Source organism: Calidris pugnax, unplaced genomic scaffold (assembly GCF_001431845.1).
Source record: "Calidris pugnax isolate Ruff unplaced genomic scaffold, ASM143184v1 scaffold29, whole genome shotgun sequence".
Lineage (NCBI taxonomy): Eukaryota > Metazoa > Chordata > Aves > Charadriiformes > Scolopacidae > Calidris > Calidris pugnax.
The window spans coordinates 1,143,974-1,164,235 of NW_015090768.1; the positions used below are offsets into that span (position 1 = coordinate 1,143,974).

At 47.5% G+C, this 20,262-nt stretch overlaps 1 protein-coding gene across 2 annotated transcripts; it reads right to left on the bottom strand.

Moving 5' to 3' along the window:
• Positions 1-443: 443 nt before the first annotated feature.
• On the bottom strand, positions 444-20,256 carry CTH (cystathionine gamma-lyase). 2 transcript variants are annotated; one of them, XM_014937094.1, is made up of 12 exons: positions 20,066-20,256; positions 18,037-18,118; positions 17,444-17,539; positions 15,185-15,294; positions 14,565-14,696; positions 12,180-12,237; positions 10,636-10,713; positions 9,716-9,868; positions 9,472-9,593; positions 5,496-5,548; positions 4,125-4,263; positions 444-1,176 (listed from the first exon to the last, which is right to left on the bottom strand). In XM_014937094.1, exons 1-12 carry the CDS (start codon positions 20,225-20,227, stop codon positions 1,156-1,158), a joined length of 1,206 nt encoding a protein of 401 aa, XP_014792580.1. In that variant the 5' UTR covers positions 20,228-20,256; the 3' UTR covers positions 444-1,155. The 2 variants fall into 2 exon arrangements, with proteins under 2 accessions (XP_014792580.1, XP_014792571.1); XM_014937085.1 differs by lacking the exon at positions 10,636-10,713 and adding an exon at positions 11,367-11,444.
• Positions 20,257-20,262: the final 6 nt, after the last annotated feature.

Genomic DNA, 20,262 nt, shown 5'->3' on the forward strand with positions numbered 1-20,262 from the left:
TCACTTCACGTCAGCTCTCAAATCTGAGAAAGAAACAAAACGACACCTCCAGAAAAGTCAAATTTTCAAGCAGTTTGGGCAGGTTAAATGCTTTTGCCGAGAAGGATGTGTGCAGTCAGGCTCGTAACAAATACCTGCAGCACTTGTGCCTTTGCTGTGGTTCTCCAGCAGAGACACACCGCGGGGAACGGGCAGGAGGGTCTGTCCCCAGGAGATGCCACCTCACAGGGCTCTTCCCAACACAAACCCCACACGAGCAGCACCCAGAGGCCCCTGAACATTACAATTTGCATGATAAATTGTGACACATCAGAACTTACACCTTTTGTTCTCCACAAAAGTAAAAACATCAATGAGATCATTTTCCTACAGGAAAATTTAAACAAATCCAGGGTGATTTTATCACCCGATTCTGTAGCATACGCAAACGTCGAGACAAGTAATACATCAGGGAAACTCAAAGCATATTTTAATTAAAATGATTCCTATTCCAAATATAAACCAAATCATTGCCATAATCAACATTACATGATTATTTTTTTTTTTTAAAGGGAAAGGAGCCTCTTTAGGAAGTTCCTATTATTTACCAGGCATTGGATTTCGCTGCGTTTTGAATACTCCATAAAATAGCAACAGGTGAGAAAGCATTTAACTACATTTCCAACCCAATTAAAAAAAAAAAATCTAAGTTAATTCAACAATTTTTAAGTTGGATTAGAAGAGATTTTAGGAAAATTTAAGACATTTTAAGAGAAATTAACAGTGCATCCTGAAGAGCAGCGACAGAAACCAATCCTCTTGACCTAACTTTGCAGCACCACTATGGGGAACCACTGATCTCTGCTGAGAAAATGGGGATAATATCCCTGAGCGTGCATCATGGCTGGGCTCAACCCCAACTGTCTGACCCCAGAAATCCCCAGGGATCCCAGCAGGACAGGGAGAGCAGGGGCTGGGAAGCACAGCTCCACGCACAGCCAGACAGCAGCAGGACAAACCCGACGGCACCACAGCGAGAACTCCCCGAATCCAGCACCGGATCCAACAGATTGCAATTCTCAAAGGCAAATCAAAGGGAAATCAAGAGCAATTTGGCTTTTCGTGTCATCTTCTCCAGGCGTTTCAGCATCCAGTTCCAAGTCCCAGTCTTAAACATCAAGGCTTATGGCCTCCAAACTGCAAAGAGAAGAAAAAACGAGAGGTAATTATGTTATACACCTATATCAATCAGGCACTTTTTTTTTTCTTTTCATAACTAAGATACATTTTAGGATTAAATTATCCCCATGATCTGTGCTGGCACATGGAAATACATGCAGTTACGGTGGCAAATTTGTCACCAAGTGAAAGAGAGAGAAAAACAGAGGGAGAAAAAGCTTCCCATCCATGGAGTACATCAAACTAGCTCTGTGCCAACTGCTGCAGGGCTCCAGTTTATACTTTACCCACCGATATCCCCGTCTTCCCTCTCACAGACAAAACCATTCCAAGCCCCTTTGTTTTTCAGATCTCTTTGGGGGATGCATGGACACAGAGGTGGCAGAGGAGAAGGCAGTGCTGAGCCTAGTTCTGCCTTGGGCATGGGCTCCGACCTGACTCAAGGTCCACCAAAGGCTGTGAAATGTGTCCTCGGCATCTGTGGAGCTACCAAATCTGCAGAATTCCCACTTAAAAGAAAACCAACGAGTTATGGTGCTCTTGCAAGACCAAAGTACAGGTTGGGAGGAGAAAAGAAGGAAACGTGCATTTTGAGCGTGGATATTTACTAAACTTGATTCCAACACTTGGTGAAGCCCCTCTTGAGCATGTGCCTCGCTGCAGCCCTTGGTTCCTCTCCTCCTCTCTGACCTCTTGCCCACCCCACAGCGTGGCAGAGCTGCCCTGCTGACGTGTTTTCCCTCCTGGGAGCACCATGCCCAATGCTGTGTGGGAGCGACGTGTGATCACAGGGATACAAACAGACCAGGAGCACATTTAGACTTTTTTAAGGCAAAGGCTTTGACTTTCCAGGAGCGAAGTTCTACAACCAGGCAAAGGGGACACTTGGGAACAGAACCCAAAGTTTTAAAGACAGAATAACAAATTTTATGGGTAGGTTTCTGTGACAGAAATTGGCAAAAACTTGCAGCAAGAACCAAAGAAGTAGTAGGCATCTTGGAGCAATGGGCACCCTGAGATCCCCAAGGCTCTTTGGAAGGACTGGCTGGCTCTTTGCTTGCAGCCACCCCACACCTCCAGGCTCCTTCCTCCAAGCACATAATTATGCTTATGAAGGCTGGAAGGATTTCAGTCTTCCATTGAAGCTCTGGAGAAGAGAAAAAATTAAAGGCTGAGGTCCCTGTGTAGGCTTAAGGCAGCTGGTTCACAGGCCTCGAGCACACCCTCGGATCTAAAGCCACCAGGAGATTTCACATCCAGAGGAATTCTCCGGCACAGCCGAAGGTCAGGGACTTCCTCCTGGGGAAAAAAAAGGACCTTTCACACGATCTGCTTCCTGGGATCATCTGGGAAACTCACCTAACAGGTTATCTGCAATTGAAGTACCAAAGCCATTGGGAATGCTTTTGGTAAGTCCCAGTGTGATAAATAGGAGGGACAGTCTGACACGGCATGTTCTGCTGTGAAGTACCCACACATCAAACTGCAGGTCTGCAGCTCCCAGAGGAGATCCATCTCCTGAGGTACCGCTTCAAAGTCAAGTGCCCTCACTTTATATTTTTCAGCTATGACTAATCCTTTCCAGGAAAAAAAAAAAAAAGGGATTTTAAAAAAAAAAAAGCTTGCAAAGCCTCCATTATTCCTTCAGTCAGAGCATTAGCCCATCCACAGCACCAAGCTGGGTAGGACCAGAAGACAATAGACATTGAACCAGCCTCTCCCTGCACATACGGATGTGTGAAGTCAGACACAAACACACAGACACCCCAGGGATTTTAGCAAACCTGCCTTGAGAAGAAAAGACACAATATGGCATCACATTAATTACCACGTGAAAAGAACAAATTTAATCTATTGCCTGAAATCCTAGAATGGTTTGGGTGGGAAGGGACCTTAAAGCCCCCCCAGTGCCCCCCCCTGCCCTGGGCAGGGACACCTCCCACCACACCAGGTTGCTCCAAGCCCCCTCCAACCTGCCCTTGAACCCCTCCAGGGATGGGGCAGCCACAGCTTCTTGGGGCAACCTGGGCCAGGCTCTCACCACCCTCCCACCAAACAAGTTCTTCCCCACATCTCAGCTCCATCTCCCCTCTTGCAGTGTCCAACCCTTCCCCCTCCTCCTAGGGCTCCCCTCCCTCATCCAGAGTCCCTCCCCAGCTTTCCTGGAGCCCCCCTTCTTTAGGGACTGGAAGGGGCTGGAAGGGCTCCCCGGAGCCTTCTCTTCTCCAGGCTGAATCCCCCCAACTCTCTCAGCCCCCCCTCCCAGCAGAGGGGCTCCAGCCCTCCCAGCATCTCCAGGCTCTCCTCTGGTCCCATCCAACAGCTCCATGTCCTTTTGATGGTGGTGGCCCCAGAGTTTTGGGGGTGTCTCCCCAGAGCAGAGCAGAGGGGCAGAACCCCCCCGGCCCTGCTGGCCATGCTGCTGGGGACGCAGCCCAGGGTGGGGGGGTTTCTGGGCTGCCAGCCCACGTTGCTGGCTCACGTTGAACTACAGAACTTTGGGTAGAGGAGAAGAAGCAGTGCTTATAAATTAAATAGCATTACTTACTAGGCTTAATGCCCAGTAGAAACGATTTTCTTGAAGCTCAATATACTTCAACCCTCTCTGAAACTATGACACGAAGGACCCAAAGCACACAGGAAGCACTTGGATGCCTGTGTGAGTCTCCCCTCAGCCTGAATTTGATGTGTCCCCCCGTGCTCAGACAGCAGGGACATCCCAGCTGCTGTGTCTGAACCTGTGTCAATCCAACTCGTGCCTGAGAAGTCCTGCAAACCTCACTGCACAGAGAAACCAAACAACGCAAGCTCTAAAAGCCTACACACTGCAAGGTCAGCTAACGAGTAGCTTAAAAATTAAAAATTAAGTAGTTTAAAAATTACCAGCAGAGAGTTCAGTGAGAAAGGCAGAGGGCTGCAGGGGGAATTATTTTAGAGTGAGGGCACTAAGGTGCCAGCCCACGTACCGCAGCTTTCAGAGCTTGGTCAATGTCTTCCAGTAAATCTTCTTCATCTTCCAAACCAACCGACAGGCGAATTAATGTATCACTGATTCCAAGAGCTTCTCTATCTTCTTTAGGCACCGAGGCGTGAGTCATGATGGCCCTGGAGTTAAAAAATAGACTTTTTTCTAAGAAGTGTTTACTTTTATCGGTAAAGAGTAAATAAATCGGTTTCCTGCCAGCATCCCCTGAAGTTCCACCAAGGTTTCACACCTTTTGTTACTACCTGCTGGTTAACCCACAGATGGAAAGAGACCCTGTTATCAGCTTCCAGAAATCCTGCAACCTGTGGAGAACTCAGTGACTGGTATCTCCCAGCCTTGCAATACACCATTTCCGAGCTACAAACGATGAATAAGAAGTAGATACTTAATCTGGAAATGAAAAAGGAGGGGGGAAACAAAAAGTCATATTCCTTTTCCTTCCAGATACTTTTTTTTTTTTCAGAAAAGAAGCTAAAAATATTCCTAAAAGCTTTACTTTAAGCATGTGGAGAAATAGCTACAGGACACGATCTCCAGTATGAAATCTCCAGGGTTTCTTTTAAGCCTCTGTCCCCTCAGATCACTTATCAAACTGTTCCACTTGCGTTGCAGGGTTTATTCCCTCCAGGTGTGGAGGATATAGGTAGGAAGCTGTTTCCCCTGTATGCTCAGCCACTGACTTCCACCAGTCAGCAATCGCCTTCCACCTGCTCGAGTGTTTTAACATTTGCTGTGATTCTAACCTGAGCAACAGAAATCATTTAGCTTATAAGCTTAGTCTTAACTTTCCATTACCTTTTTGAAAAGTAAATTGGATTTAAGTAAAATAACCTCATTCCATAAAAATCCTAGGTTTAGCCTTTTAACCTTGACCAGAGCAACTAGGTATTTCTAAAACACCCACAAAATTTCCGGGGTTGGAGAGCGCAGCGACCGTGCCCTCTTGTGTGAGCTGGCAGAATGGCAGAGCTCTCTCAATGCTGCCACCAAACCCCCTCAACACTCTTTACCCAAATCCACTCATTTTTTGCATTTCTGATCACAGTTCAGTCTACTCGTCAAAACCAGGAAGCCTGGAAATTCCCAACAAACTGCAGCTCAGTCCACTCGTCAAAACCAGGAAGCCTGGAAATTCCTTCATCGTGACATTCTTATGTTCCCAAAAGTCCCACTCATTTCTGGAGCAGCCAGTGGGTGTTTGTGCTGCACAAACATACTATCCTCGGGTCTCAATGCCATGTGAATATCTCAGCTTTGTGTACTAGGAAGTTTTAGAACTCCCAACAAAAGAGAGCAAAGAGTTTTGTAGCTCTGCAGCTTTTTTAGACTTTTAAGAGGAAGAATGACTTACGGATGCTCTGCCAGGCTTTCATACCCTCCCAGGCTCTCGGCCAGTGTGAAAACCTACGGGGCAAATTGAACAGAAGTAAACGTGAGAAGTGTAAGGTTATGAATGATTAGAAAGAGAGAGTTAAGGAAAAAGCAATGTTTAGCGGGCTTTTTTCCTATGTTTTTCTATAAACAATAGAGCAGGCTGCTCGAACAAAGCCAGACCCAGAGCCCAAATGTCTCAGTTAAGGTTTAAGTGATGATATCCTGTCCTTAACTACTCTGCTTTCAGCATCACTCCTCACTGCCCACAGTTTTCAGGCTGGCAAATGGCAGGCTCCATGGAGAAAAACCCAAACATTCAAGATTCTTCCCATAAGGCTGAACAGATTTTGTCACTCGTCTCAGCTCAGGATTTTGACAACCAGCCTGGATTTCTCAGTGCCTAAAAGGGCTGGGGTTTGGGAAATGCTGACTGCTAGTTAAGGGGGATTTTAGTGCTGCTCCTTGAGTTACAGACACATATTCCTGGATGCCAAGAAGGCTCTCTAGAGAGGCAGCCACACACAGATTCATGATCTCTCTGCTGTGAATGCACTTACTGCCCTCATCATTTCTCTCCAGCCCTGGCTGCTCATATGGGCTTTTTTTTTTTTCCTTTAAATAAACCAAAACAACTAAACCTATCAACCAAAGAATCCTCTTCTCAGCCTGGTTTAAAATGGCTTTATTTTTGTACCAACCCAGCGACAAACCGATAGCTGCCCGGGTCAAAGGGCTGAAGGGAACACACTCCCAAGGGCCTACTTCTGGAATGTACTCTCTGATGCTCCAGTCAGAGCTGGAGATCTCCTGTGCCATGACTAAATGCTCTCTCTCTCATGTAAAGGCATATTTTGTGGGAAAATCATGTTTTAGTAAGTTCTTTTTCAGTTGATGACATTAGCTGGCAGGTAAAATAGGGAGGAGAAGGAAGTCCTAATTCACCTTTGTATATTATTACTGATTTGTTTTTCCAAGAACAAACCAGCAAAAACACAAGAGCAAATTAAGCAGAGATCAAGACGAGCAGACACATTAAAGAGCAGGGGCAGAATTAATACATTGCAAAAGCCAAAGCCTATGGTTCAGGTAAAATAAACAAACAACTACCCTCCAAAGTGAGGGACTCCCTCCTTGCTTCATGATTCATGCTGTTTCTCACTGGGTCTTGCTCCTGATGTGTATTTGGAAATATTACACCAGCATTACACCAGCCACAGCTTCTCTGCTCTCCAGCACTGCAGGTATTTTTGCAAAAGGCCCTGTAGGGGAAGCAGTGCCTGGGCTAACCCGGGGAACTACACCCTGCTGTGTAAACAAATACTTCAAACGAGCTGAGGCATCCTCTTCTTCCCTCTCATTAGCCTCCCATCTACAAATAATCTGTTATTTAGAGGCGGTTACACCCAAAGACTTCAGGAGCTTGCATTTGCAAGTCCAGAGAAAGACTCTCCCCACCCCAAGGAAAAACACTTCCTTCCATTATCACCCCGAGGAGGCTCAAATCCCTCTCTGGCAGCACGTATTCGCCATCATTTACCTTTAGATTCTTGAGGAAGGTGGTAGCGTGTTTGAGATTTCCTTTGATGTAGAAGGTGATCATGCCTGGACAGCCCGTGCACTGCCGCTTCATCAGCTCGTGCTGGGGGTGGGAGGGCAAGCCTGGAATTCATAGAAGTTGCTGGGAGTTAATTAGCATCCCTCCAAAGGGGGAAGAGGCCCACCCTCAGCTGCAGAGACAGCCCGTGGCCCAGGTGGGGCCTGGCCTGGCCTGGCCAGCCTACCTGGGAAAATGACCTTCTCCACCCGGGGATCTGACTCCAGAAAGCGAGCCACAGCCAACCCGTTGTGGAAATGTTGTTTCATCCGGATTTGGAGGGTCTTCAAACCACGATTGCAGAGGTAACAGTCAAAGGGAGACGGGACAGCTCCCAGAGCTGCAGGAACCGAAACAGAATTCCACTTAAAACAAAGGGATTTATTTATTAAGTTAAGCTAAATACAGTCCTAATTTCCAACATTTCTAAAGTTAGAACAAGACCAGTGGAAAGACATCCAGTGTGATTTGTCTTCCTCAACTCACGCACACACAGGATGACAATTAATAAGCTGAAATAACAAGCTGAGGACCTTCAAGGATTAAATTTATTAGATAATTAAATTTATTAGACAACATGCCTTTCCTCCTCCTGTTGTAGACAGGAGGCAGACAGAACACTGCACAGAAATCTATGCTCTGCCTCCCACGCATTCTGGATGTGCCACATCGTGGAGACAGGTCTGGGGGGAGACAGCAGGGACAGCCCCGAGGTGTTCTGCATTCAGGGACCCACCACCAGACCATTCCCCCAATCCCCAGCCCTGGAGAACCAATGTTGAACCACCCACACTGCTCTCAGCAGCCTTCTAGGAGTTAGAAAGTGGAGACCAGTGTCATTAATGTTCGTTGAGAGAGAAGCCCCAGAGGGATGCTGAAAGCCGTCGCGTTTGCTTTCACCCTACGTACGGATGAAAGGCAGGGAGGAGAATTTGGGTTGAAGTGGAGACCAGTGTCATTAAGAGAAGCCCCAGAGGGATGCTGAAAGCTGTCGCGTTTGCTTTCACCCTACGTGCGGATGAAAGGCAGGGAGGAGAATTTGGGTTTCTTACACCTATGTTACTGTTTCTCTTCTGTCATTTCCACTTCTGCATATCTAAGGGCCTGAGCAACATCTTTAGATGGATTTCATACTTGTGTGTGTGCAACGTGCTTCAAATATACCAGCTCGTAATAGGAATATGATTCATTTTAAGGTATTTCCTACATGGACTACTTACAGTTCTGTAAGAACTTGAGCCTTTCGTAGAGGTCGTCACAGTTTACTGAAACAAGTCCCATTACAACATCACTATGCCCTAAAAATACAAGGAGAAGACAAAACCAGAATCAGCCCCTCCATCTGCTCCTTTTGTTCTGCCACAAACCCCCATTTTCTCAGCCTTGGTGCCGATACAGTCCCATTTCTGAGAGACAGCACGTTCCTTCTCACGCCTTTAAATAAACCAAAACAACTAAACCTATCAACCAAAGAATCCTCTTCTCAGCCTGGTTTAAAATGGCTTTATTTTTGTACCAACCCAGCGACAAACCGATAGCTGCCCGGGTCAAAGGGCTGAAGGGAACACACTCCCAAGGGCCTACTTCTGGAATGTACTCTCTGATGCTCCAGTCAGAGCTGGAGATCTCCTGTGCCATGACTAAATGCTCTCTCTCTCATGTAAAGGCATATTTTGTGGGAAAATCATGTTTTAGTAAGTTCTTTTTCAGTTGATGACATTAGCTGGCAGGTAAAATAGGGAGGAGAAGGAAGTCCTAATTCACCTTTGTATATTATTACTGATTTGTTTTTCCAAGAACAAACCAGCAAAAACACAAGAGCAAATTAAGCAGAGATCAAGACGAGCAGACACATTAAAGAGCAGGGGCAGAATTAATACATTGCAAAAGCCAAAGCCTATGGTTCAGGTAAAATAAACAAACAACTACCCTCCAAAGTGAGGGACTCCCTCCTTGCTTCATGATTCATGCTGTTTCTCACTGGGTCTTGCTCCTGATGCGTATTTGGAAATATTACACCAGCATTACACCAGCCACAGCTTCTCTGCTCTCCAGCACTGCAGGTACTTTTGCAAAAGGCCCTGTAGGGGAAGCAGTGCCTGGGCTAACCCGGGGAACTACACCCTGCTGTGTAAACAAATACTTCAAACGAGCTGAGGCATCCTCTTCTTCCCTCTCATTAGCCTCCCATCTACAAATAATCTGTTATTTAGAGGCGGTTACACCCAAAGACTTCAGGAGCTTGCATTTGCAAGTCCAGAGAAAGACTCTCCCCACCCCAAGGAAAAACACTTCCTTCCATTATCACCCCGAGGAGGCTCAAATCCCTCTCTGGCAGCACGTATTCGCCATCCTTTACCTTTAGATTCTTGAGGAAGGTGGTAGCGTGTTTGAGATTCCCTTTGATGTAGAAGGTGATCATGCCTGGACAGCCCGTGCACTGCCGCTTCATCAGCTCGTGCTGGGGGTGGGAGGGCAAGCCTGGAATTCATAGAAGTTGCTGGGAGTTAATTAGCATCCCTCCAAAGGGGGAAGAGGCCCACCCTCAGCTGCAGAGACAGCCCGTGGCCCAGGTGGGGCCTGGCCTGGCCTGGCCAGCCTACCTGGGAAAATGACCTTCTCCACCCGGGGATCTGACTCCAGAAAGCGAGCCACAGCCAACCCGTTGTGGAAATGTTGTTTCATCCGGATTTGGAGGGTCTTCAAACCACGATTGCAGAGGTAACAGTCAAAGGGAGACGGGACAGCTCCCAGAGCTGCAGGAACCGAAACAGAATTCCACTTAAAACAAAGGGATTTATTTATTAAGTTAAGCTAAATACAGTCCTAATTTCCAACATTTCTAAAGTTAGAACAAGGCCAGTGGAAAGACATCCAGTGTGATTTGTCTTCCTCAACTCACGCACACACAGGATGACAATTAATAAGCTGAAATAACAAGCTGAGGACCTTCAAGGATTAAATTTATTAGATAATTAAATTTATTAGACAACATGCCTTTCCTCCTCCTGTTGTAGACAGGAGGCAGACAGAACAGTGTACAGAAATCTATGCTCTGCCTCCCACGCATTCTGGATGTGCCACATCGTGGAGACAGGTCTGGGGGGAGACAGCAGGGACAGAGAAGGGCAGCCCCGAGGTGTCCTGCATTCAGGGACCCACCACCAGACCATTCCCCCAATCCCCAGCCCTGGAGAACCAACGTTGAACCACCCACACTGCTCTCAGCAGCCTTCTAGGAGTTAGGAAGTGGAGACCAGTGTCATTAAGAGAAGCCCCAGAGGGATGCTGAAAGCTGTCGCGTTTGCTTTCACCCTACGTGCGGATGAAAGGCAGGGAGGAGAATTTGGGTTTCTTACACCTATGTTACTGTTTTCTGTCATTTCCACTTCTGCATATCTAAGGGCCTGAGCAACATCTTTAGATGGATTTCATACTTGTGTGTGTGCAACGTGCTTCAAATATACCAGCTCGTAATAGGAATATGATTCATTTTAAGGTATTTCCTACATGGACTACTTACAGTTCTGTAAGAACTTGAGCCTTTCGTAGAGGTCGTCACAGTTTACTGAAACAAGTCCCATTACAACATCACTATGCCCTAAAAATACAAGGAGAAGACAAAACCAGAATCAGCCCCTCCATCTGCTCCTTTTGTTCTGCCACAAACCCCCATTTTCTCAGCCTTGGTGCCGATACAGTCCCATTTCTGAGAGACAGCACGTTCCTTCTCACGGCTACAGCCGTCCTTCCTGGGCAGTGTCTGAATTGTAAGGAGGATTTCAGCTTTTTCTACAGCTCTGGTGAGCAGGGTGCTCTGCTGTGTGCTGCACCCAGGCCCCCAGCCACGTCCCAAGCCCACTGCCATGGGACATCCTACAGGAATTACGTGTGTCCTGTGTCATCCCCCAATCCCCAGCCCTGGAGAACCAACGTTGAACCACCCACACTGCTCTCAGCAGCCTTCTAGGAGTTAGGAAGTGGAGACCAGTGTCATTAAGAGAAGCCCCAGAGGGATGCTGAAAGCTGTCGCGTTTGCTTTCACCCTACGTGCGGATGAAAGGCAGGGAGGAGAATTTGGGTTTCTTACACCTATGTTACTGTTTTCTGTCATTTCCACTTCTGCATATCTAAGGGCCTGAGCAACACCTTTAGATGGATTTCATACTTGTGTGCGTGCAACGTGCTTCAAATATACCAGCTCGTAATAGGAATATGATTCATTTTAAGGTATTTCCTACATGGACTACTTACAGTTCTGTAAGAACTTGAGCCTTTCGTAGAGGTCGTCACAGTTTACTGAAACAAGTCCCATTACAACATCACTATGCCCTAAAAATACAAGGAGAAGACAAAACCAGAATCAGCCCCTCCATCTGCTCCTTTTGTTCTGCCACAAACCCCCATTTTCTCAGCCTTGGTGCCGATACAGTCCCATTTCTGAGAGACAGCACGTTCCTTCTCACGGCTACAGCCGTCCTTCCTGGGCAGTGTCTGAATTGTAAGGAGGATTTCAGCTTTTTCTACAGCTCTGGTGAGCAGGGTGCTCTGCTGTGTGCTGCACCCAGGCCCCCAGCCACGTCCCAAGCCCACTGCCATGGGACATCCTACAGGAATTACGTGTGTCCTGTGTCACACCAGCCAGAAAACTTCCAGTTCCATCCAGGGACATGTGGCTACAGCACAGCTACAGTCACGTTGGCTCTGAATCTGGGCTGTTTGGGAAACACCACGGTGAAGGTGCTTTGGAACAGGCTCCAACAGCCGTATGAAACCTCCTTTGAACCCCAACAGAATTTCTGGCAGGTACCTGGAGCCACTTGCTTTGTTTTGTAGCCAAATTAAAGCCAACACGGCTCTAAACACCTCTGGGTGGGAAGTCAGGTCAATAATCCCTCTCGCAGGGATAGTTTGGGAGCTATGAAGGGTAATGGGCTCTTCAATGCTCCATCTCCTCTAAAGGTCCATCCCAGAGTTACCAGCAGACACAGTGGGGTTTGTGATGTGCCTGTAGCCAGAATGGCTTTTAAATAGCCAGCCTGCATTGTGTCAAACTCATGTACTCACCATTCATGTACTTGGTTGCAGAATACATACAAATATCAGCCCCCAGAGACAAAGGACGCTGAAACAAAATAAAAATAATAGCTCTGGTTAAAGACTGTGCGTGCTCTGGTCCATCTGAAGCTACCCAGAAAGGCTGTGATCCAGCATAGAAACTAACAGCAGGTGGAGAAACAAAACAAAACAAAACAAAAAAACAAACAAAGAAACAAAACCACAAAAACTTAATACAAAGTACCTTAAACACAAAAACCTGAGAATGAAGATAGATAGAATATGTGACAAAAACAACAGTACAGGAAAGCACTCTCAATTCAAGATAAGCACAATAAAAAGAACCCACAATAAAATGTGATTTAAAAGCACCAGTTTAATTCCCACCGGCTTCAAGGAGAGGAGTGATTGAATACCAGAGGAGTGATTGAATACCTCCAGCACACAGCCCCTTCAGATTTGTGACAAAAATAGAGATATTGCTTAGCTGAGGCAGGGATAAGTAATGGTATTTGCAGTATATTTCCTTAAAAAATGAAGACCTCAACACAGTCTGCAAAGCGAAAAAAAAAGGCATTGTTTTCTAGCGCTCAGTATTTGTGATACAGCACTGAAAGAACAACGAAAACTGAAGAAAGAATAAAGGGTTTTGTTTGCCAGGTTTCTGTTCCCTGACCCCCAGCTTTCCTCCCAGACCCCTTGCTAAGGTGGCTAAGGAGGCAAACTGAGATGTGTTCAAACAGGGTGTTCAGCCTGGAGAAGAGGAGGCTGAGGGGAGACCTTCTGGCTCTCTCCAACTCCCTGAAAGGAGGGGGTAGCCAGGGGGGGTCGGTCTCTGCTCCCAAGGAACAGGAGATGGGACAAGAGGAAATGGCCTCAAGTTGCACCAGGGGAGGTTCAGAATGGATATTAGGAACAATTTTGACATGGAAAAGGTTATTAAGCCTTGGAATGGGCTGCCCAGGGCAGTGGTTGAGGCACCATCCCTGGAGGTATTTAAAAGTCAGGTTGACATAGTGCTGAGGGACATGGTTTAGTGATGGTTTTTATCAGAGTTAGGCTGATGGTTGGACTGGATGATCTTAAAGGTCCCTTCCAACCCAGACAATTCCATGATTCTACTGCAAAGACTGAAGAGTGTCAATCTGTTTAAAGGTACCAAAGCAAGCAGACTTGGAATAAAAGCCCACTGCTGTCCCATTAAACACGGCCATCTATTAGAGGAAAGTGGATAACGTGCATTCCCAGCGCGCAGCCAGGAGAAGGGCAGCACAAACACCGTGTCTCATACACTCAATATTGCCACAGTCTGGAATGATGATCTTCTGAGTGCAGCACCAGCAGCCTGGAGGGGTTTAGAGACATTACCTATTATGCTTACGTGGAATTAATCATTGCAACTGACTTTGTCTTAGTAGCAGGCCAATAAAAGATACATTAACTAGCTCGTATATCCGGATGCTGGCTCCTCTCCTTCCACACACCTCTTTCTGAAGCAATAAACACTGCGGGGGGGAAATCACCAGGCCTTTGGCACGTAGGAGACAAACCCAAGTGCTGCTTTAGCTAAGCATTAACGCCCTCTGTAAAACTCTCTTCATTTATTATGGAGATCTCAGTGCCCTTAACGAAAACGAAGACACCTGGCCTTTTGCACCCATAAAAAAGTTTTACTTTAGACCTTAAATACAAGGAATTAGCTTGGTCACTCCTGGGAAATCCACATGACTGTTTCTAGGCCATGTTAAGGTGGACAAAACTTTGGAGTTTATTATTCCAAAGCATGTTTAGAACTTAAGGAACTGTCTTCACTCCTGTATTCTAGTTATAAAAGCAGAAAAGTTATGCCAGCTGTTCGAGATCAAAATTACAAACTTCTGAGCCAACACACCGAAGGAAAAGGTAACTTGAATGTCTCAAAGGAAGATTTAACAAAGTTTGCCTGTTTTAGCTTTTTCTTCCACTACCTTTTTTAGAATATTAAGCGGCTCAGAACAGATCGTGAACAGCATATACCAAAGAATTGCTATCAAAAGGCCAAAGTTAGGAAACAGGACACTTTTGAACAGGCCTGTTATGATTTCCATCAGTGAGAACTAAAACTACACAACTTTTGAATGACAGAGAAGCCTTCTCCCCTGGCTCCCCTGACTGCCCTGATTCAGTGTGTTTGCTTGACTGCTGAGCTATACTGGCCTTGCTGGGATCCTATTGGTGTATGGCCAGCTATAAAATACTTTGCTTTCCATCTTTACTCAGGTGAACAGCAACAGTACACATTTAGACACAGAAGACAGAGCAAAGCTACAGCTCCTTGGTGCTGCTGCCATTTTAAAAATGTCCCTTTGAACGCACTGAAATAACTGGGTAACTGTGACCGAACACAGTGCTTACCTGGAAATAGGCAGACATAAAAGTGTTGTCTACCACCAGAAGAACATCTTTGTGCTTGTGGACCACATCTGCACAGGCCCGAATGTCAATGACCTTCAGCGTGGGGTTGGTGGGTGTTTCGATCCAAACGAGCTGCAGTAATTCACCAACAGAAAGAGGCAGTTTAGGGATTTCACACGTGTATCATCACCAGGAACACTGAAGCTTTTGAAACCCAAAGTGCACCACACCTGATGGCACAGCCAGAAGAAGGTCTTTACACCCAAAAGTTTGTAAGCCTTTCCCAGCTGAATTATCTCCCGTGACAGCAGGGGAATGTCTGCTCCAGCGCCATGGAGCACCTCCTCCTGTTTCTCCTCCTTCTGCTGTTTCTTACCTTTTCCCTTGTTCTCTCTCTCTCTCTCTGGTGTTTTTTGCCCTTCTTAAAATGTTTTCAATGAGGTACCACAAACATCACCCAGTGGCCTGCAGCGGGGAGGGGCTGGAGCTGTGCCCTGACCTGTCCCCACCGAGGTCACCCCTGCACCCCCTCTGCCTGACACATACACCCAGCACAACAACAGAGAGAACTACATTATTTAACCACATTAAGTTCAGCAATTTCCCTCTCCCCTACCTACCTTGGTCTCGGGTGTAATTGCAGCTTCCAGCTGTTCCATTTTTGTGCAGTCAACAAAAACGATGTTCAAACCCATTTTCATGGCTACTTTCCTGAAGTACCTGTTTGTGCCTAAAAAAAGCCAACCAAACAAGACAAACAATCAGAGACACAAAATGAAACAATTTCTTTAACTTTCCTTCCCTGTGTGCATCCAGGGAGAGCCAGGAGGGCACAGCTTTATGCCCTCAAATGGCACATCAGTATTTTTTTTATTTCTAAAAAGATTACAGATTACTGTAGTTTTAAACATCACGGGAAAGTAATAATGGGAATATGGAATCAGAGTGATTTATGAAGTACTTTCAATTAATAGCTGTTCAGGGCTTTTTTAAATCAGAAAATTAAATAGACCTCTTTCACTTTGGCTGCTTCTAACTTTTCCTCCAGCCCTTTGCCATGCACAAGCTACTGGTTCCAGTTTTTATCTCCTCTTTCCCCCACCACACTTTTAATAACTTTTTACCACCACATATTTTCAAATTATTTTTTTTTCTATTTAATAAGCTTAATTGAGAATCTGGGAAAAGAACCAAGGGGAAGACTCCAGCTACTGTGTTTCTTATGTGATTACTTCCTTTCTTTCTGTCTTTGAAGCCTATCCTTGGAAAGATTAAAAGACAAAATGAGATGCAACCAGTTGGTCACTAGATGTGCAACATACTGACTATGTGGCAATGCTGCCTGGATTAAAAATTAATTCATCAGGTCTTTTTGCCAAGGTTATTCAACATTTACTCATTTATGCTGGACAGCAGTTTCCATCTACCCGTAAAGTCACAGTCCAGGCAGGGTACAAGTCTCCGTGCTGAATGCTGCGTCTGAATGATTTCTGTTTTTCTAAAGAAAACACTTTTATTTCTACAATAAGCTGTACACCATAAACTATCTTGTGCTGTAAGAAGCTTATTCAAGCATGGGAAGTTTTCACTCTACAGATGCAAACCACAGAAAAATCTTATCACATCGGCTGTCAACTCTACAGATGCAAACCACAGAAAAATCTTACGTACTTTTAACAATAGCACACTGCAAAACCCTTAGATGGAAAGGAGAGGTTACACCAAAAGCTGCCCTTTTGAGGAGTTACACCGAGAGCTCAGACTTCAGTGGTGTCAAACACCCACAGCTCCTCCCCACACCTCCCAGAGCTCAGCTTCTCTTAAACCTGCCCCAGGCAAGACGCCTTCCAGCACCGCCCCAGAGCTTGGCCTTATCTTTTCCTGCCCCCTAAATCCCTAATACCCCTGGGAAGATGAAGGGGCTGGGCACATACTGGCCACGGTGGCCAGTGCCAGATCTGTGGAGGTACCACCCCACAGGCTGTGAACTCTCCTGAATGAGGCTGACTGTGGGGAAGCCGGTCTCTTTACAGAAACAAGTATGAAAAGAAAATTCAGGGAAGAAACAATGAAATTCATCTCTGCCGAAACCACCTTAACGAGCAGGTGAACTGGTTTGGCTTGAAAAATACACCCATGGGCCTTTCTGAAGTGAGGAACTGATGATAAGCTTGGGCCAAATGACTTCGATTTACCAAGGGCTGCGCTGGGAGGGCCATGAGTGAAAGGAGCAGGTTGTCAGCAGGGATTCCTGCTGTCTTCCCTCAGCCCGGCTCCAGAGGTAACTCTGGAGAAGAGCTCTCTGGCATGACAGAACTGAGACATTAAAAGCAAACATGTGTATTTACATTTGATGTGAACAAGCACAGAGAACTGACTGGCAAACAGTCATTGCTCTTAGTGGTGGGAAAGGGGATTACTCTTGCTAAAGGGTTCTCCAGCTATTGCTTGGGAAAACACTACCTGTTGCTGCCCTCTCTAACCCTCCTTTGACAGCAAAGCAGATTTGATCTCCTTGTGCAAGGCCGGGAAGCAGATGGAAGGAAACAAGTGAAACATGGGAGCTGGGCATTAATTAACCAATTGTCACAGCTTATCCTGGCAGGCTTCCCTAATACGGGCTTTTGGGTGGCATCAACCTTCTGCAGGACTTGGGCAGAGGTGGATGAACCTCCGCGTCGTGCTGCAGAATCTTTCAAGTGTTTGAATTTCTAATGCTGAAATCAGAGAGGAGTGTTCTGTGCCCTCGTGAAGTGAAAAGGGCTTTACAGAAAAGTAAGGTCCTACGTGGGAAACTCAGACAGTTCATGAAAATCACAAATAGGGGCGTTTAATCATTTGCACAATGAAGATCAAAACCACACTTGTGCTTTACATACCTCCGTAGACATCATCCATGCAGATGATAGTATCCCCGGCCTTTAACAGGTGAGTAATATTCAAAGTAGCAGCTAAGCCAGAAGCATAAGCTAAACCTAGAACAGAGAAGAAGTGGCAGACAGACGGTATTTTAATGTGATATAGAAACCTTGTCAAACTCGCCTTCCCTTTCCTCACTTTGCTTCCAAAAGGAACCTGTTCCATCACCCACGGATTTGGGAAAAGCAGCAGCCTGGTTCTGCAGGGGTGGGACCTGGGATGAGCGCTGGTGACACAGTCCAGCAGCACCTCCTGCCCCACCACCCTCAGTGCTGCTACCCAGGGATGGATTCAGCTTAACTTGGGCATCAAACCCAGCGAGAGGAAGCAAAATCACTACAGAAAGTCCAGTGATTGAGCTGGACTTCCCAGAACAAGAAGTGTTGGACTCTTTGGACACTCTGAACCAGCAGGCAGTGGCTGTGAAAGCTCTGCTGTGACACAACCTCTGCTGACAGCTCCGTGTCCTTGCTCCCCAGGTCACATCTGCCGTAGACACTGTCAGGAAGCACACAGGATAACAGCTTGCTTCAGGAACATATTAATTGCTTACAGTACTTAGCTCCGTCCAGCGCTGCCACAGCCGTCTCCAGGCAGTTCCGGGTGGGGTTTCCACTCCGGCTGTATTCATAGCCCTAGTGTGAAAGCAAGAAAAGAAATTCCTTTGAAAAAGAAACTTGAGAGAGCACTGAGAAAGCTTTGTACCATATTCCTTAAAAAGTCCTCGCTCTCAGCACTGAGGTTCCGCATCCACCTCCTCCGAGAGCCGCAGGCTGGTTTTCTGGCTACATCAAGCTGTGTCCACAACACCCAACTGGGCATCCCCAGCCTGACAAGGTTCCTGGGGGCAGTATCATACTGCTGGCCACGCTCTCTGGCTTCTTTTAGACATCCATCTCGGGTCACTGTTGGAGAAAAGACCTTGGTCTGACACAGTCCACTCATTCTTATCAGCAAGAACGTGTCCCTTCTCCACAACGCTCTGCTTGGAAGATGCCACAGGGCACTGGCCGGTGCCAACCTCTCTCCCCATTAAAAGTTCCTGAAAGCTCAAATGTTTCCCTGGCATGCAGTCAAGCCAAGTTCCACACTTCAGCACAACAGCTTCTATGTGAACACTGAGAAAATTTAACAAGAAAAAGAAAAACTCAAGCATGCAGGGATGCACTTGTTACGGAGAGAACCTGGCTAAGCATCTTGGGCTTTGCGTACTTTCAGGATTTCTGTTTAATGACAACTTCATCATATGCAGGAACCTGGCAGATGGCTCTCAGGGAGCTTCTGGCAAGACCGTGGCCGCTCTGTCATCAGCATGTGAATACAGCAGCGCCTGCCTCCTCCTCCTGTGGTCTTCTTCAGCACAGCTACCTACTCACAAGCATTCACAATTTTAGTCTGCGTAACTGATTTGGTGTGGAATCAAAGATCACGAGGGGAATTCCTATTGCCCAACCAGCACATCGTGATGTTCAGACCTCGGCTTTAGAAGACATACTGGTTTGTGAGCTGTTATTTCCTTTCTACACGCAGGGTAGGCATCAGAAACTTGCGCACAGTCCAACACAAACACTTCCAGTACTTTGTATGGTATATTCACAAAACATTTATGAAATCTTATGAAGGACATGGAGCTGTTGGATGGGGCCAGAGGGGGCCCCAAAGATGCTGGGAGGGCTGGAGCCCCTCTGCTGGGAGGACGGGCTGAGAGAGTTGGGGGGGTTCAGCCTGGAGAAGAGAAGGCTGCGGGGAGACCTTCCAGCCCCTTCCAGTCCCTCAAGAAGGGGGGCTCCAGGAAAGCTGGGGAGGGACTCTGGATGAGGGAGGGGAGCCCTAGGAGGAGCGGGAAGGGGTGGACCCTGACAGAGGGGAGATGGAGCTGAGATGTGGGGAAGAACTTGTTTGGTGGGAGGGTGGTGAGAGCCTGGCCCAGGTTGGCCAGAGAAGCTGTGGCTGCCCCATCCCTGGAGGGGTTCAAGGGCAGGTTGGAGGGGGCTTGGAGCAGGGGATGGCACTGGGGGGGCTTTAAGGTCCCTTCCCACCCAAACCATGCTGTGATTCTATGATTCATTCCGTCTGGACAAGTGAAGCAGCCCCTTACACAAGCTGTAAATGAGAAAATGCACTCTGCCTGGGGCAAAGCAAACCCCTGTTATCCCGCAGCCCTGAGGGCAGCTGCCGGATGCCCGGACAGCACCGCACGCCGTGTGTCCCGCCGGGGGTACGGCCGGTTCCCTGCACCGGGCGCCCCTGTGGGAGCGGGGCCGGGGCTGCCGAGCCCGAGGGACACCGGGTGCCCCCCTTCACCCACCTCACACTGAGAATCACCTAAAACCTGCCTTCCAGCCCGGGGCGGGAAAACCCCTTCCCTCCAGCGCGAAAAAAAAAATAAAAATTAAAACATAAAGATGTTTGGGTGAGTTTTTTTTAGAACGAGGGGAAATATTTCCACGGGCTGCAAACCGGCAGCCCCCCTCCCCTTCCTTCGGCCGCCTCCCCGACCCACTCCTCCCCCCCTCCCAGAGCCGGTGCCCTTGAGGCCGGGCGGGCGGAGGGGGCCGGTCCCGGCTGGGGGCCGCACTCACCGCGTGCTGCCCGGGCGCCTGCTGCTTGAAGGTGGTGGAGAGGGAGATGGGCGGCACCACGGCGGCCGAGCGCCACTGCTCGGGTTCCTGCCCGGCGTGGATGGCCTGCGTGGCGAAGTGTGCGAAGGCCGGCAGGAAGCCCCTCTCCCCGCCGCGCTCCATGGCCGCGCTCCGACTGCCGGTGTCACCGTCGCCGC

Coding starts and splice junctions, on each gene's coding strand:
- CTH (XM_014937094.1), bottom strand. CDS start 20,227: ATGGAGCGCGGCGGGGAGAGGGGCTTCCTGCCGGCCTTCGCACACTTC. Junction 17,540..18,036: donor GCTGGACGGAGCTAAGTACT/GTAAGCAATTAA, acceptor TCTCTGTTCTAG/GTTTAGCTTATGCTTCTGGC. Junction 14,697..15,184: donor CAATTACACCCGAGACCAAG/GTAGGTAGGGGA, acceptor GAATTACTGCAG/CTCGTTTGGATCGAAACACC.